The 17,418-nt window shown below is 48.1% G+C and overlaps 2 protein-coding genes across 8 annotated transcripts in view; one reads left to right on the top strand and one right to left on the bottom strand.

Annotated features, from left to right (window-relative positions):
- Positions 1-898: 898 nt before the first annotated feature.
- On the top strand, positions 899-8,498 carry LOC144093511 (major facilitator superfamily domain-containing protein 6-like). Its single transcript, XM_077626974.1, has 4 exons — positions 899-1,650; positions 4,570-5,898; positions 6,731-6,907; positions 8,145-8,498. Exons 1-4 carry the CDS (start codon positions 1,590-1,592, stop codon positions 8,240-8,242), a joined length of 1,665 nt encoding a protein of 554 aa, XP_077483100.1. The 5' UTR covers positions 899-1,589; the 3' UTR covers positions 8,243-8,498.
- A 5,136-nt stretch (positions 8,499-13,634) lies between these two features.
- The window catches only part of LOC144093509 (histone acetyltransferase KAT7-like), a 53,868-nt gene continuing 50,084 nt past the window's right edge, over positions 13,635-17,418 (bottom strand). For all 7 annotated transcript variants that reach the window (XM_077626971.1, XM_077626966.1, XM_077626973.1 and 4 more), the window contains exon 20: positions 13,635-16,712. In XM_077626971.1, the coding sequence (XP_077483097.1) occupies positions 16,611-16,712 (102 nt within the window). In that variant the 3' untranslated portion in view covers positions 13,635-16,610. The remainder of the gene's footprint in view (positions 16,713-17,418) is intronic.

Raw genomic sequence — 17,418 nt, 5'->3', positions numbered from 1 at the left:
GTAAGTAAGGAGTCATTTTCTAACAAGGAGTTAAGGAGTCATTTTCTAACAAGGAGTAAAGGAGTCAAGTTCTAACAATAAGGAGTCAAGTTCTAAGGAGTCAAGTTCTAACAAGATGTGTACTTTGTAAAACTGCAACTCCTGCCTTGGCCTGTGCCGGCAGTATGAATAAATAAATAAAAAATAAATTAAGGATCGCGTCTGGAGTCGTCTCCAAGTGGTCTCCTGCTCCTCATCTGAGGTTTTGTCCTGAGGAGAGAAGATCCCCCTTTCTAGTTTAAAACGGTTAGTAATGTCGTGGTATGATGCTAGGCCGTCCTTCGAGAAACTCTCAGAAACTACCGCGTCCCCTGCTCGGCTGACAAATATTAGAGCTTTGATGTGTGCCACTTTGTTACCAGGATTCCCCGAGTGAACCGAGAGCCATATCAACTGAATAATTTTGCCTAAGCTTTTTGTTTGACCCAATATGTTCATTGCTGCAAAAGAGACACAGGAGATAGAAAGAGTATGAATGTGACGATTACAATATCCTAGTTGCAAAAGGCTCATCCTTAACGCTTTCCTCACCCCACCTTGCATACTTTCTTACGCAGAAGCGTACTATTTTAGCTCTACCTGCGGCTGATAAATTGGGTAATAGTTCTTTTCCGCCTAACAACAACACTGCCGCGCCAGCTCTCAGCCGTGTTGCGCTAAGCCGGTACACGAGCCTGCGTACAGCTGGCAGGGTACGGGTTCGTCGGTACGACGGAGCGAACGAACGCAAGCGCCGGCGGCGGGAACGGCAGGAAGGAAGGCCCTCGGGTGAGAACTGCGCAAGCGTCGGCGTCGTCAGCTGGCGAGAACCGGGGGCAAAGCGCTGTGGCTGCGGCGTATAGGCGCACGTTTCCGCACGGTGAATCAGAGGGGGCTTTCGCTCGCTGCACCGTCTAGAGTGTTAGGCAACTGCCTAAGGAGCTTCGGCGCAGGAGCCGAGTGTCTTGGCAGAGGGCGGGAGGGGGCGAAAGAGAGAGCGAGAAAAAAAAAAGAGGAATGCGGGCAAGCAAACAGTGGAACAACTGGAGACGGCGGACTTGACAGATAACGGCACTCTCGCGCGCGCTTGAGGCAGCGGCAGGAACAGCAGCAGAAGAAGCAGCAGCACGGACGAGTTAGTAGACAGCGCGATAAGAAAAGTACGGTGGCGCGAAAGCCGGACGGTGACGGGAGTGAGCCAAGTGCAAGGAGACGAAGGACGACTAAAGCAACGTCTTCTTCTCAAGTCTGGCGTCTCAACTCCGATTTCTTCGCCCTTTCGCTTCGAGATGGATCTTCAGCCGGACGCGTCGACCTGTGACGGCCGCTTTATCTGGACCGCTGCGCCACCGAAGACGTCGCCACGGCCTTCACTATCCCAAGATCACGCGATGCCCAACGACGACGACTCCTGCAGGTACCAAATTTAGCGTGAAATGATGGCTTCGAGAGCGTAGGTAAAAGATAGAGAAGAAAGAAAGTGGAATACAACGAAGTAACAACTGCAGTGAGTGAACCTTCATCTGACCTGGACGCGCCTTCATCTTGACGTCGAAAGGGTTCTTCTCACGATGGTTACCGTCAACCTGAAGGAGTTCCCCATGAAGGCGCACTACTTTTTTTACTATGGTGGTGAGTATCTCGGACGCCGCTTTGTGAGTTGCTTTACGCTTGATTTCGTGACGTTTTCGGCTCCTTTCTGTGAGGTACTAAAGTTTTCACATCCGCCGCGACACCAGTCGCGTCGTCTAGCGTTTATGTGTAAGTAGAGGATATCTCGCCATTCGCTAGTGGGACGACCGCAGCTTTCTTTTGCGGCCAGGAATACCTGCTGTCGCAGACAGGAGGCCGTTAAACTTGCAGTAACAACGGATGACGATAGCACTTGAGAAGTAGGTCAAAAACAAGCTCTCAAAATGTGCCGCGGTTTACTTATGCAAAATTTGGTGAGACACCGCACTCAGAGTTGTTCACGGTCATGTACCTTAGACTGCTCATTCGCCTTCTTGAGCAGTGATAGCCAAGCGGTGATGAAAATGAACAGAAAACGTTTTTGTCGAAGCAACGCAGGACGCAGCTATGACGGTAATGTGTCAGTTCCCAGGTGGCACCGAAGCACCACAACAATGATTCTTTTACATCTTTGTTTTGGTCAAACGTCAGCTAAAGGTTGCTAATGTCTGTTGTTTCTTACGTTACTGTAATGTTACAAGTAAGCTTTGAAGTAACATTTACGAAAATGGTCAAGCACATCTGCACGAGCATGCAAGCTCGCCCGTTGTTAAGGTACCTATGGAAGGTACACAGAAGTGTTGCTTGTTGGGCGAGTTGGTGATCCATGAAAATAGAGCAGCGCGTAACAAAACAGGACACAAGGGAGAGACACGTAACGACACGAGCGCTAACTATCAACTGTTTATCAACGAGTTGTGGCTCATGTATTTATACGTAGCGACAGCAAGAAATAAACAGTTGATAGTTAGCGCTCGTGTCGTTACGTGTCTCTCCCTTGTGTCCTGTTTTGTTACGCGCTGCTCTATTTTCATGAAGGTACACAACTTAATAGAACTTAACACATAACAAGGACCAACAACGAAGCTCCACGTGCAGTCAAGCTTGTATAGCCATTACTGATGGGTGTCCCATGAGTGATAGTGGCGAATGGGTAAGAAGCAAGCTTTCTAACTTAATAATTGGACTCTGCGTGCAATCATGGCAGGCGCAATAGAATTAGTTGCAAAGTACTGCTTGTTGAAAAACATCTTTGCTATAAGAACTGTGAGAAAGGTTGTGGTATCTAGTGCTGGAGATGTATCTGTAATGTTTTAATAGTTATGAATAAAACAATAACATTTAGAAGACTATATTAACACAAATGGCAATTTTGAACGTTTCACTAATGCTTATGAACAACATAAAAAGTATTTATTTAATGACATTATAATAGCGTCTATATATCAGGATTAGAATGTTTACCTTTAATGATGAACTAATAATTTTGGGGTATCGATCAGTGAAGAAATTGGTGCAATGTACAATGTTATTTGTAAACTACTAGCATTATTGTAACGTTACAATGCAATAAAAAACGCTACTGTGTCATACACAATTTTTTTTTTAATTATTATAATGTTCGCTTATATGTGGATTGTTATTTCACTACATACTTTTGCACTACAGCCTCAACTTGTTGCGCATGGTTCGCCATCGAAAGACTTGCCGATTTTCACTTGATTAACTTTGGTGACGATAAAACCTTGTTTCTGTGTGTTTATTTCCGCGTGTCGCAAAAAAAGTAGGAGTTCGTAGAGTGGGAAAGCACAGAAAACAAGCAGGCGACAGAAAAGGGTAGCAACAATGGACAACAGAACTATAGAGGATTGCAACTGCCGACATAGACTACACTCCTATCGACAGTGCCTGCGCAAACCGCCAGTCGTCATTGATTTGTCGTACGTTACCTTAGACCCTTTCCGGCTGCGCAAAAACATATAGATATATCAAACAGAGAATGCGGGTAGTCAGACTTGTAAAGTCATGCGTACGAGATGTCGCACTTTACTAACAAAACTAAGCCATCCCATGGTCTTGGACTGCATATGCATGTAAACAGTGAGGAGCTGGAAAAAAAGAGCAGAGTGGTGTGAAAAGGAAGGGGGGGGGGGGGGGGGGGAATGTACGACGACGTCAAAGTGCAGGAATACGCGTGGTTGAGTAGGCTGCATAAAGCCTTCATTAAGCCAGCAGAGCAAATTGAATAGATGTGCGAGAGTGGGATAGACTATCTTGGTGCTAGGTCACATTTGATACATGGCCTGGCCACGAAATAACCTCGTCAGGAAAGGCCTGCAGGATTTCAGGTGGGCTAACAGCGCAATCATGAACCGAAGTTGGACAAGGAGGCTGTCATCTAAGACAATAATAAATGGTTGTAGACAGTGACTACAGCCGCCTCTGAACCCAGCTTCAGCGGGGTCCAGCCAGAGGATTTTACGGACGAATGTCCTAACCTATCAAGCGATGCACAGTATAGCAGTGAATTTGCCTGGTGGTGAGCGCGGCACATTGGAGTTCTACCAGAGGCACGGGGTGGTGGTGGTGGTGAAAACATTTATTGGCTATACAAGGGACCGGTCCTTACAAACACTAAGTGGAGGTCCCTAGCTTGGGACCCCAGTGGCGGTGGCAGCCGCCCGGGAGCGCCCGACTAAGGCTTGTTGGGCCTGTAAGTCGTGGAAGCCGAGCAAGGTCACCTAGCTCCCAGTCCTCCCGGGTTGGGAACGGGGGGAATAGCCGGGTTGGGAGGGGCAGGCCCACACCATGTGATGGGTGTCAGGAGACACCGCTCTACAGTGCGGGCAGCTGTCGCTAAAGGAGGGGCCAAAATGTTTTATGGCTGCCGGGCACATCAATGTATTGGTGAGAAGGCGCGGAAAAGCACTGAAAACTCGTGCTGTAGGCAAAACAGAGCTTTTATCTGCAAACTGAGAAACCTGCATACACAGACGCCGCCCTATTTCCTTACCACGCCCTTTCTTTGTCTGCTTGCAGCCCTTTCTGGATTCTTGCCCTTTATCGGCGTCCTGATCAAAGACCGTGGGGTATCAGCAGTTGAAGTGGGCCTTATCTACACCGTGGCGCCCTTCTTCTCCGCCGCCTCGAAGCCCATCTTCGGCGCAATCGTGGACCACTCCAAAAAGATCAAGGTCGTCATATTCTCCTTCCTACTCTGCATAACGGCTACGTTCGCCGCAATAAATTTTCTGCCCGTCGTCTCTCAAAGGCTGACACCACACGAGCGTTCCCTCAATTTATCGGTTCCGGTAGACCCAGAACAAATGCTTGGTAGATCTCGCGTCATACCTCTGGATGAGCTAAACTTAACGTGGCCAACCGAGATGGCGGTGCCATGCAACTTGTTCTGCGTTAACGAGTCCTTAAGGCGCCCGCTAGGCCAGAGTGTAGACATTTTCGCAGAAGTCAGTGAAATGAACCTAACCTTAAGCTTTCCGAAAGAAGTCGAAAATACCTCCGGACCCTGCCGCATACTCTGTCACCAAAGTGCGGAACCTGGTTCTCAATCTGTCCTCATCACAGCGGTGTTCTGGTTATACTGCGTCTTCGTGACGGTCAACTACGCAGCTATCGGCTGCGCCAACTCTCTGACAGACACTGGGTGCTTCGAGCTCCTCGAAAGCGAAGGCGCCGACTCGAAGACGCGGTTTGGCCTGCACCGACTCTGGGGCACGGTCGGCTGGGGTATATTCGCCGCTGGAAGCGGATACCTTATCGATGTCCTTAAGAAAGCCAACGGTAATTTGCCGAGTGCCACTGACTATTCAGCCGGCTTCTACCTTGCCACGGCGCTGATGTTTCTGGATACAGTGTGCATCTTCTTCTGCGACATCAGAAAAAGCAAGAGCACCGAAAACATTGCCAAAGACGTGTTCCGGCTCGTTTACAAAGACAGCCGTGTATGGTTCCTGCTCCTGGACGCAACCATCGGCGGCGTGTTCGTGGGCATCGTGTGGCAGTACCACTTCTGGTACCTGGACCACCTCGGTGCTTCGTCGGGACTGATGGGCGCTTCAGTGGCAGTGCGCAGCTTCGCTGAGCTGCCGGTGTTTGTGTGTGCTGGATGGGCCATCGGCAAGGCGGGCCATGTGTTCGTGCTGCGCGCTGCACTGATTTCGATGGCGGCCTCTTTTGCTCTGTACTCTATCATTGTGGATCCTTGGGTGACCCTTGCCGTGGAGCTTTTGCTGGGCTTGGCACTTGGCGCCTTCTTCACCGCCATTCCATCGTACGCCGAGGAGGTGGCGCCACCTGGAACCGAGGCGACTACCATGGGTCTTGTAATGGGATTCTTCGAAGGCATCGGTGAGAGGAGCCTGCGAGCGCAAATACGTAGGCGAGCTGCTACGTGCACTTCCATATGCTTCGTACGCATGAGTAGTGATGCCACATTTTCAATCTTATTCTGATCTTACTTGCACACCAGCGATGCGCGCGAGCCCTCTCTCTTACAACTTCATCATCATCATCATCGTAGTCATTGGCATTGTCATGATCGTCGGCCAAGGTAAACCACGGGAAGACAAATGCCTCTCCCGTTGCTCTTCAGTAAGCCCTGCCTTGCGCTAGCCTTATAATAGACTGCACACCTCCAACCAAAAATTTTAACTTTAACCCAACGTTTCGAAGCCGACTCGACTCCTTCATCAGGGGTGACTGAGGGCAGTAGCTAGCGTCTTTTATGTATGGAGGAGAGGAGAGGGGGTGAAAAGAACGACAGCTGTGTCGCGAAAGGCGCGGGGGAGGGGGAGGGGGTTTAGGCTGTTAGTCACGCTGGCGCACTGCAGGGAGGTGCTGAATGGCGACTTTTTTCCATTGAGTTGAAGAGTCCCTGGGTATATACTGGAGGCAGGTTTCCTTTTGTGCGGTTGATATTGTTCGGGGTGGTTTGGATATGAAAGACGATTGTCCCCTCCCTCCATGGCCGGAGATAGTGCCCTCCCTCCAAGCTTGCAGGGTCTTGAGAGTCGGCCTACGCCATTGGCTGGGAGTCCTTTGACGGGGAAAAGCCGCTTCGTTCTTGAGTTCCATCCGACTATAGTCGCTATGAAACAACACATGCGTATAACCGTTAGCTAGATGCACTATTGCCCCATCTTTACATCATCTTTACAACTCGACGTGAACGCATACGCAGGAACCGCCCTGGGTGGCATGGTTGGTGGCGCAGGCTTCGAATGGCTGGGCGGCGCCTCCACCTTCCAGCTGGTAGCCCTGGCGGGCTTCATCTGGTGCGTGCTGGCCTACGCCCTGGACGCTTCGCTTGACTGCCTCATGGGAACACGAAGGCGTCGCCCGGCAGCGGCCAAAAGAGGTGAGCTAGCTAAATCCCACTCGCGCCAGGCACTGTCGCTTTCAGTAGGAGCTCGCGACTGTCGCTGCTCGCCTGGTCCTTTTCTTTTACTCCTCGCTCTATCGCCAATACAAACCCAGGTTCTTTCCGGACATTAACCTTTTCACAGAGGAAAGGGGTGGACGACAGCGTTAAGTCTCCCGTTCTGCAGGAAATCAGGCGTCACCGTCTGCGTTGTGAGCAAAATCCCCGGATAAGCCACCTAGGTGGGCCACTTAGGTCGCGCGACCTCGTGGCGCAATCACAACCTGCATGCCCACCGCATTGTGAGAAAATTGACCGCCGTGGTAGGTGGCAGTTAAACTGATGATTGGTCGCGAGAGGTGGCTCGGGAAGAGCAATCTGGGTCGCAGAGCACAGCCCCACCGGTGGCAGCACCTGCCATCGCATGGCAGTGGCGCATCGCTTAACCGCTGCACCACTGCGCCAGAAGTCGTCCGAGGACTCTCATGGGTCTACGAATGCAAGGTCTAAAATGACAAATTCCGCATATATGGGCATTGACCCATTAACGTTATCGCGTCATATACCCTTAAGACGGAGCTTATGTTTCCTCCATGTTTGCATGACAGAGTTGCTGCCCGGCTGTTTCGTCGCGCTAGTGGCGCCACTGCCGCAGTCGCGGCTTGCATAAATTGTATATGTCGTATTGCAAACTGTACTATTATGTCATCCTGCTGAACAATGTATGGTTGGCGGGGCCTGCATGGTCAGGTAAAAGTCATTTCCCTTTTGTCCCGTCACCTCGGACCTAGTCTGTCTGAAATAAATATCAGTCAATTAATTAATTAATTACGAGAGGAGCTTCTGTCGCGCCTTCAATGGGCTCCTTACTCTTAACAGAGGCTGCGAAGCCCTTATAATGCACGCTGGGCTTTGTCTAGGCAAGAGGAAACGTTCATTGCAGTGGGTTACGTTTCCACCATTTGCATATGTGTATTGAGACTGTCGGGAAGGCCTTCGGTTTTCATGAACATGCGAAAACCCCGCCATTATTTTGATCATCACTGGCATATTTAAGTGTACGCCTTTAAGTCCATGCCTTTCAGTTCACGTCAGTGCTAAGTGGCTGGCCATAATCTGTAGCGTCAAGGGCAACATCACAGTTCCTCCAACTCACTCCCTCTCCTAATAATCGTTATTGAGTTCGCGCGGACAAGACGTGACAGCCGTACCTATTGTTTGCACCCCTTTGCAGGAACTGCAGCCTCTTCATCGGAACTTGCATCAAGCAGCGTTGCTTCTTCAGTGGCAAAGCGGACTTATGCCTATACCTCCGTTCAGACGAACGTGTGACAACTGCACTGTGGAGCGTGCCGATAACGACGGCGAATGGTCGACTATCACTGCCAGTGGGCACTGCACACTTCGCCGAACGGATGTGCGCCCGCGGGGTGGTGCCTTCGACCCTCTCCGTCCTGCCACACATGGCGCTCACGTTCGAGCACCGCTAATATATGCACAGTATTCGTGTACTAAGTACAAATTCATCTGACATTTCACGCGTGCACCACAGTGCAAAGTTTTACACAAATAAAAGCACTCCTTTTTACTTATGGTACTCCACGCTGTAAAAAAAATTGCGTCTTACGGGTACGTTTCCGTGTGTATATATATATATATATATATATATATATATATATATATATATATATATATATATATATATATATATATATATATATATATATATATATATATATATATATATATATAACTCGCATCCTTGCACCCCCAAATGAGTGCGAAGTAGAGCTGCCCCCCTCATACAGTGGGGTGTGGTAGTTTCAGTCTCACCATTTTGTTTATTGCTACGCAGTTTCCCAAAATTTTCTACGAAAACAATATCAAAGAGTAAGAGATAGAGACAGAAACAACTCTACTGCGGCGCAGCAATCAGCGCAGAGGATATCTTGCGTCAGGGTCACCAAAGCAAGCTGGCCCGAGGTTAGCCAAACCCGCCACGTTGGGCGAGAATGGTATGGGCAGTGGGATATTGAATAGGAAGAGAGCAGAGCAGGGAATGCTCCAGATGAGCACAGGGACCGGTGACAGTGCAGGGGAAAAACGGGCACGGGTGATGAGCTTATTTCAGTGGATGCGGCGGGGAATCCGTAGTTGGGGGAGGTGAAAGATTGCTCAGGAACAGGAAGGGCACGAAGCGGTTCCCTGACGTCGTCATAGTGAAGATGTTTCATGCTTATAACGGGGAGTAGTATCCCACGTTAACACCTAAGATATATATAATTGGTTTTGGTGGAAAGGAAATGGCGCAGTATCTGTCTCATATATCGTTGGACACCTGAACCGCGCCGTAAGGAAAGGGATAGGGGAGGGAGTGAAAGAAGAAAGGAAGAAGAGGTGCCGTAGTGGAGGGCTCCGGAATAATTTCGACCACCTGGGGATCCTTAACGTGCACTGACATCGCACAGCACACGGGCGCCTTAGCGTTTTTCCTACATAAAAACGCAGCCGCCGCGGTCAGGTTCGAACCCGGGAACTATGGGTCAGTAGTCGAGAGCCCTAACCAGTGAGCCACCGCGGCGGGTACCTAAGATATCGGCGATTTAAAATAATGCTCCTCTCCCCCCTCAACTCGTACACGACGATCCGCCAGAAAAAAAAAAAGAACACAGGTCGGGACTGTACCTCGCCGTGCCCCATATCCCGCCCACTTCAACTGGGCTCGCCCAATGAGAAGGCTGGCCCCAATCACTCGTCACGTCATCACTGTATATGGGCGGTTAAGAACGTGCGGTGAGGGATTGCCATCGGTTGCGAGCAGCAATTTTTAAAGATTATTTGTAAATTACTCAGTGCATGCAGAACTTTTAAATTTGATTAGACTTTCAAAGGCCACATGTACAGATTTGCTGCATTAGAATATGACCATCAAAATTACTTCAGGCCCTCTTTACGCAGTTCTGAAGGCGATCTTATTGAAATGCAGAACGATGTAGAAGCGGACCCGCACATGACTCGACACAGGCCTGAATGTTTAATTTTTGAGCCAAACGCAACCAATTTGAGACTCCGGAAGAAAGGACTGGAGCGTCAGCGGCGCGTGGAAACGAAGACAACGTGTACCGCGTGCACACAAACGAACAGGGACCCCGGAACAGGGGGCGCAAGGGGGGCGGCCGTCTCTCCCCCCCCCCCCCCCAACATTTTGCAGAGGGGGCAACACCCTCCCCCCCTTCCAGTCACCAATTGCACGTGGATCAGATTTCTGACAATTGAAACATCTAAGTTCTAAGGCTCTTAATGCAAAGCACAGTGGAGCTGAGCTACGTGGCTTCGTAGCCATGTTTAAACCATTTCGTATATGAGTAACCTAAACCGGTCATGTCCCAACAGAAGTCGACTGCCTTACCCGTGTACATACATGATCATTAGCAGAATTTAAACAAACTATACACGAAATTTTTTAATGCAATTGATCACTCCTCGTGAGTACAACTTAACATTTCAATTCGTTTTATATTGCCGTGAATCTTTACACCGTTTGTTCGTTTGCACTCAAAACCGCCGGCACACGGCTTTATCATTTTGTTTTGTAATGCAAGATGCGACCAGACTTATCTCCATTGATCACGGCCACGTGCAAATGCTTCCAAATTTTTCCAGATTGTTGTAGTTGCTTTTGGTTCATTATCTCGAAGGTTCCTTGCCAGCTTTAAACTAAGGGTGGCCAAGAACTGCAGGCATTCAGTTCGATGACCGCCGAACACGTTTGTGGCTATCGCCGCCGCCGAGTCATTCAGTTCTTAGCGAGCGCGAGTCAGTCCCTTAAACAGTTTCTTTTGGAAGCCTTTTCGTTGTCTTCCTGACTGCTGGAGTGTCATCACCACAACGTGACAGTTTGCATCAACTTTTGAACACTGAAAAATAAAGAAAATAATAAAATATAATTTTTTATGTAAACGAGTGTTAAATAAATAAATAACAAAATAAGCTCGAAGTCTTGCCCCCCCCCCCTCCCCCCCCCCCCCCCTGAAAAAATTGGCAATGGCTTAGCTCAGTGATGCCAGGATATACGTAGCGAGAGCTGTAGTTCTCCGTTGGTTACGCATGTTGCCGAGTTTGTTGTGACTTGAAGCATTGAAGTATTGGTGAGACACATTGTTTACATTGTTTATTTATTCAATTGTTTTGACAGAGATAAACACTGCCCGATGATCGGTACAGTAACACGCAGTTGTCTCAATGCTGCCTACACAGTATTTAGACTGGTTGCTTTCTCTCATACACAAGGTCAGTCCTTCCGGTCCGGGATCCGGAGTACCCAGGTTCGAACCCGACCGCGGCGGCTGCGTTTTGCGGAGAAACGCTAAGGCGCCCGTGTGCTGTGCGATGTCAGTGCACGTTAAAGATCCCCATGTGGTCGAAATTATTCCGGAGCCCTCCACTACGACACCTCTTTCTTCCTTTCTTCTCTCAGTCCCTCCATTATCCCTTCCCTTACGGCACGGTTCAGGTGTCCGCCGATACAGTGAGACAGATACTGCGCCATTTCCTTTAAATAATAATAATAATTGGTTTTGGTTTTGGGGGAAAGGAAATGGCGCAGTATCTGTCTCATATATCGTTGGACACCTGAACCGCGCCATAAGGGAAGGGATAAAGGAGGGAGTGAAAGAAAGGAAGAAGAGGTGCCGTAGTGGAGGGCTCCGGAATAATTTCGACCACCTGGGGATCTTTAACGTGCACTGACATCGCACAGCACACGGGCGCCTTAGCGTTTTCCTTTTCCCCAAAACCAAATTTCCATAAAACGCCGGTGCACTTCGATGCGTTCAGCGGAACGGTAGGCGTGATCCATGCAACGCCTGCCGTGGAGACCGAGACCGCTGCCGTAAGATTAAATTGGTTTTTGGGGAAAGGAAATGGCGCAGTATCAGTCTCACATATCGGCGGACACCTGAACCGTGCCATAAGGGAAGTGATAAAGGAGGGACTCCCGAAGAAAGAGCGGCGACGAAGCGCGCGGCGCACCCACTCCTCCTCCTCGGTTGCCATGGTAACGGCGCATGAGCACAACTGGCCTCTCCCATGTGCCATGGTAACGGCGCATACGCACAACTTTCCTCTCGCATGTACCGCGAAATGCTCGACTGGTAGCCTAGTGTAGCTCCCGCTACAAAAAAGTTCCGGAGTCCCTGCAAACGAAAACTGAAATGTCGCGGTGGCTCAGTGGTTTGGGCGCTCGGCTACTGAACCGGAGTACCCAGGTTCAAACCCGACCACGGCGGCAGCGTTTCGATGGAGGCGAAACGCAAAAGGCGTCCGGTGCGATGTACGATGTCAGTGCACGTTAAAGATTCCCAGGGGGTCGAAATTATTCCGGAGCCCCTCGTCTACGGCGCCTTTCTTTCACTCCCTCCTTTATCCCTTTCCTTACGGCGCGGTTCGGGTGGCCACCGAGATTGTGAGACAGTTACTGCGCCATTTCCTTTCCTCAAAAACCAATTTTTTGCACGCAGCAGACGACGCGGCCGCGCTTGACTTCCGGGTCTCCCCATGGAGTGCGCTGACAAACGGGCGCCCGCTGGCTCAAGCTGTCCCTTCCAGCTAAAAGCAGACAACCATGTACCGCCAGTGGGATCCAAACCGACGACCGCATGTCCGGTACGGTGCCCACGGTTGGTCGGCAAAACAGCGAAACATCTCGTACCGTCCCAGGGGGGTCCCTCGCTGCGCTCACGTGACTCTACGTCGCCGCTTAGCCGGTCGCGAGTGCACCAGCGGCGTCGGTGTCAACGGAGTACTTTGCTTCCACACCGCGCACTGCAACGCAGCCTCTGTTTTACCAAAGGCTACGCTCAAGTTCTAACAATGGCCAACAACTTACCTTGCGCCGCCCAATATTTGAAACAATGGCTGTTCTAGTCAGCTGTTATGTGTTGTCCTCGGTACACACAGTGGGCTCGTTGGCATGATCTGCAACCAAGGTCACATATAGATGTAACGAAGAAACGGCTAAGGAATTGTGGCACCCCTTCGACTTTCTATACTGTGGTTCAACTGTTCCTCCAGCTCCGCAACGGAATTTTCCTTTGCAGTCTAAATGCTATTAAACCGCTCAAGACGTGCTTGTCAAGAGAACACAAAAAATAACATAGCCGACTGGAACCATCATAGTTTCGAATAACCGGCGATGCAAGACAAGTTAGCTGTCGTTTTTGTAGAAAAGCTGAACTTGAGAGTAGCCTCCACTAAAACAGAATGACTGAGTCTGAATATGCCAAATAGCTTCCACAGCTAGTCTTGGTGCCTACCACAGAGAGTGTTAACCCTTTCACCTTTTGCAAGGCAGGCAGAAAAAATCATTTTCACTTTCTAAATGAAACTCCAGGCACACACGACCTTGTCGACACATCAAATTTATATAATACCAAGATCACAGTTATGATCAGCATAAATATCATCTTGCTGCAAATGTTCCACCTCTGGAAGTTGACACTACAACTGTGATTTCAGAAATATTAAGCAGACAAAGGGTTTCAGTGATTGTTGGCCTTCTTCGTATGCTTTCAGAAATGTGGCCCATGCCACTGTCATAGTGCAGCAGAATACAAAATAATAGGGTTTAAATTTGTGGACTCAAGTAATAAATGTTGTTCTAACAGTTCCCACATCACCAGCAAAATTCATATATAAGTGCCCCCTGAATGCAATCTACAATGAGTAGGTTTAAAAAACATTCTTTATTTGGTACATCCATCTCATTAAAACATTTCATCTCTAAAACATAACACATTCAGGAATGAATCAGCATTGCTCCTTCTGGTGTGGCCAAGGCAGTGTTTAGAACTGCTTCAACACAAACGACAAGAAGCAACTAAATTATAAAACCGGCAAATGGTACAGCATAGTGTTTTTATGCATTCAACAAACACATGTATTTGGGCATGCACACAGACACACACACACTCACATATACACAACACACAAGCTCAGTCAAAATAGATACTGGAGGGTGGGGGGGGGGGGGGGAGGGCAGGTCCCTGCGAGGCACAATAAGTGAAACAAATTGCACAGGGCTACCAAGACAAGGTCATTCCATTAGAACACAACTAGTACAGCACCCATATTCAGACCATTAAAATCAGTAAAAAACTGTGCCAAAAATCCACCTCCAGGTTATTTTTACCATTTGGCAACACTAGAACCGTGCACTGCAACAAAATTCGGGTTCTTTTAGAATTTTGCAAGAGGCACACTCCGGCTGCCTCCCACTTTAGCTCGATTCTTGAAGCTAGCAGTACTATAAATGCACAAGAAAATAAATTTTCACAGAAAATGAATATAGTTGATCCAACACATTTGTACATCTGACAATTTTTTTGTGTTGCAGTCCACATGAATTCATTACATACAGAATAGACCTTGGTCAAACCAAGAAAGTATCAAGCAATAGGAGTAGCTTACTAAGTGCTCAGTGAAAAAGAAAGCAGCAGCAAACTGGCAACAATGGTGAGTAATACAAACAAAATATCAGTTTGATACTTTTGCTCAACAGTCATTGCAGTTGAAGTTTGTGCATCAGGACCACACTAAGAGCACAGCAGCAATAACGAATAAAACCGGATCACTTCTATATAGGTGCTTGCAGCTCAAATTCCATGTAACATTTACTCTTGCTAAAATCTGCGAAATGCAATTTTTACGACAAAATTAAACATGAAGGCATGGCTAACACGCCTTCCTTGCAACAGTAATAGTTGCATTATAATATATCAAGCAAAAAATCTGTTGTATGTAAGAGCACAACAGACTTCAAGTTGCTATGTGACGGCAACAAATCGTACGTCGACTTTGTGCAGCTTGTTGCCTCGCAGGACGAGATATGGCAGAGGTCACATAAGCACCCACAAGAATCACGCCCTCGGAATCTCTGCAGATGACACAAACTACAGCACGAGAAAAAAAAATGCACAGGTATTTGATCAAATAAACCAAGAACAAGAAAGAGTCACAGAACAGTGCCACCGAGTAGTACCTGAATGAAAGCTGCAATATTTTTAGAGTAAATGAGGGTCTGCAGCACAGCCTCATGGCTGCTGTAGTACAATTCCCAACCAGTGTCGTACGTAATGAAGGTGATTTTTTCTAGTGTTTCTAGGCACTGAGTTTAGGGATGTCAGGCCCCACCTCCATTCTTTCCCACTTGGTCATGACTTGAATGTTACAAAAATAAACACTTGCAGTTAACATTAACCAAAACTGAGCCCAGCTAGTAGTTTTGAACGTACATTGTCAATGTGCACAAAAAGAAAAACTACCATACATTATCGCATCGGAAACAAAAGAAACAACAGAGACTAAGCACCTTAACAAGGTGGTGGCTTTCAACCAAGCTTTTGTGGAAGCACGCAATAAATATACAGAATAAGAGTACAAAAATCCATACATGCGAGCCTGACTAATGCCCCCGTGTGCTGCTGAGACCAAAATTCTTCATTAATTGGGAGCGTCTAGTAAGCCCATGGTTGAAAGTCAGCACCATGTCCCTTCTCTCCATTTTGGCCTGTTTTTGAACTTTGTAAATGTGAAACAATGCGAATTTTCCCAATTCACCACTCTTCAAAAGTAAACTTTGGCAAATGCTTCCAGTAGCCTCATTTCCAGCAAGTGAAAAAAATACAGGGTAAAAGAAAATAAAAATAAAAACTCCTCGCTAGTCATTCCAGCTTCTTAAGACCGGGAAAGATGCGTCAAAAGTACTAAGCAATATGTATGTAAAGAGTAACAGATGCTTTGCACCCTTGCACTGCATCTATTGTTGCCTGAATGCTTTTGCAAAGAGCAGACATTCTTTCTGCTAACATAATAGAATTCTTCAAAAGAGGCCAGGGGCTACCGCTCAGAATATAAAAAGCACTGCAACAATGAGAACTGCATATCCTCTGATGAGAGACTTTCTAAGAGGCAGCAGGAAAGTACATTTATGAAGAGATGTCACTGTAAAGCATTACGCAAGTAATCTTCAGATCCAACTGCACGTCTAACACCCACGCTTTCCTGCCGCCTTAGTGCACTCAAAAACACACTTGCCGGGAAGGGATGCCACTTTTTCTTCAAATGGAGTAGCCGCCATTCATAAATGCATGCACACATATACATGCACACTGGCATTCACATCTGTGAAAAAAGTGTCTATGGGTAGCACTCCCTACTGGGATGACAGCAAGCAGCTGACGGTACTAGTGAACTAGCAATAATTAACCAGCAGTGGTGCAGTCGAGCCAGCAATGGGTGACTGTTAAGCAGAAAAGAACACTGACTGGCACACACTTACAGTCACCCACTGGCAGCTGACTGCTTATGGTCCTTGACCTACAATTTGCTCTTGATGTCATCGCTTGTCTCAGGTGGCGCGGCTGTCAGCTTCAGCTAGCCTGAGACTTTCCGTGAGCTTGTAGGGTGAACGCTTTTGACTTGCACAAACGTGTGTTAAGCCAGGGACAGCACTGGCAACTGCAGGCTGGATTGACAGCCGACGTTCGCGAGCTTCCGTGGCACTGATGCAGTGACCGAGCTTCCATCTTGCTCGCTCACTACTCAGTCGCACTGTTGGCCCACCTTACATGCCCCCGGCTGCAGACCAGCTTGGCTGGCATGCTTCTGCTTTTGGCATAGGTTCTGTTCCGGCTGGTGAAGGCTATCGGTTGGGCATAGTGTATGGCTTCCACCGCAGGCACTCAGGGTCCAGGGTGCGGTCATGGCGGACCTTCTTGACTTTGGAGGAACTTTCGGGCGCCTCCTGTTTTTCAGAAGCACAGAAAGAATGAAAAACAACAAATGTTGCTCATTGCACACAGCCTCATTTGTGTGCAAAATACGTCTCATCTATACAGGGCACAGCGACCTTAAAGACGGCGCCATTGAAAAAAAGTACATCACTGCAAAGGTGCATATTTAAAATGTAAGCCAAGAATAAAGGCCATGAGTGGAAAAATGAGTACAGTGCATCCAAGTAGACAGTGCTGACATTAATTGTGTTTGGTTTTATTTGGTTTTGATGGGGGCTTAACGTCCGAAAGCGACTGAGGCTATCCGCTTGCATCGAAATGCGACTGCTGTGGCTGGGATAGAACCCCCGTCTTTCGGGTCAGCAGCCGAGCACCATAACTACTTAGCCAAAGCGGTGGAGACATAACTTATGTGAAGAATCAAAGGTACTTTTGGTGGCAGTAATGCTACAAACATTAAAGCTAGCCTGAATGCCTCTGTACAGAAAGAGCTGGGAGAAATGAAAACTTTTAATGTCTTTTTAATCCTCCAAGCATGAACAAGCCACCCAGGAAAAACCGACTCTAAGACCACATCAAAGTCAATGAGATGCAACAGCATAGTAGTGGTATGTCTCCTAACACCACTGCAGCATGCTGAATGAAACTGCAGGCTAGGCTAATGCACCATGAATAATTTCAAAATTTTTCACCCATGCAAGGCGATGATCAAACGGC

Source organism: Amblyomma americanum, chromosome 6 (genome assembly GCF_052857255.1).
Source record: "Amblyomma americanum isolate KBUSLIRL-KWMA chromosome 6, ASM5285725v1, whole genome shotgun sequence".
Taxonomy (NCBI): Eukaryota; Metazoa; Arthropoda; class Arachnida; order Ixodida; family Ixodidae; genus Amblyomma; species Amblyomma americanum.
The sequence above is the reverse complement of the archived record's forward strand: the minus strand, read 5'-3'. Positions and strand labels throughout refer to the sequence as shown.

Excerpts from the sequence above, each read along its gene's own strand:
- LOC144093511 (XM_077626974.1), top strand. The coding sequence starts at position 1,590 with ATGGTTACCGTCAACCTGAAGGAGTTCCCCATGAAGGCGCACTACTTT. Across the intron at positions 1,651-4,569 it reads CTACTTTTTTTACTATGGTG|CCCTTTCTGGATTCTTGCCC; the intron begins GTGAGTATCTCG and ends GTCTGCTTGCAG. Across the intron at positions 5,899-6,730 it reads GGGATTCTTCGAAGGCATCG|GAACCGCCCTGGGTGGCATG; the intron begins GTGAGAGGAGCC and ends ACGCATACGCAG.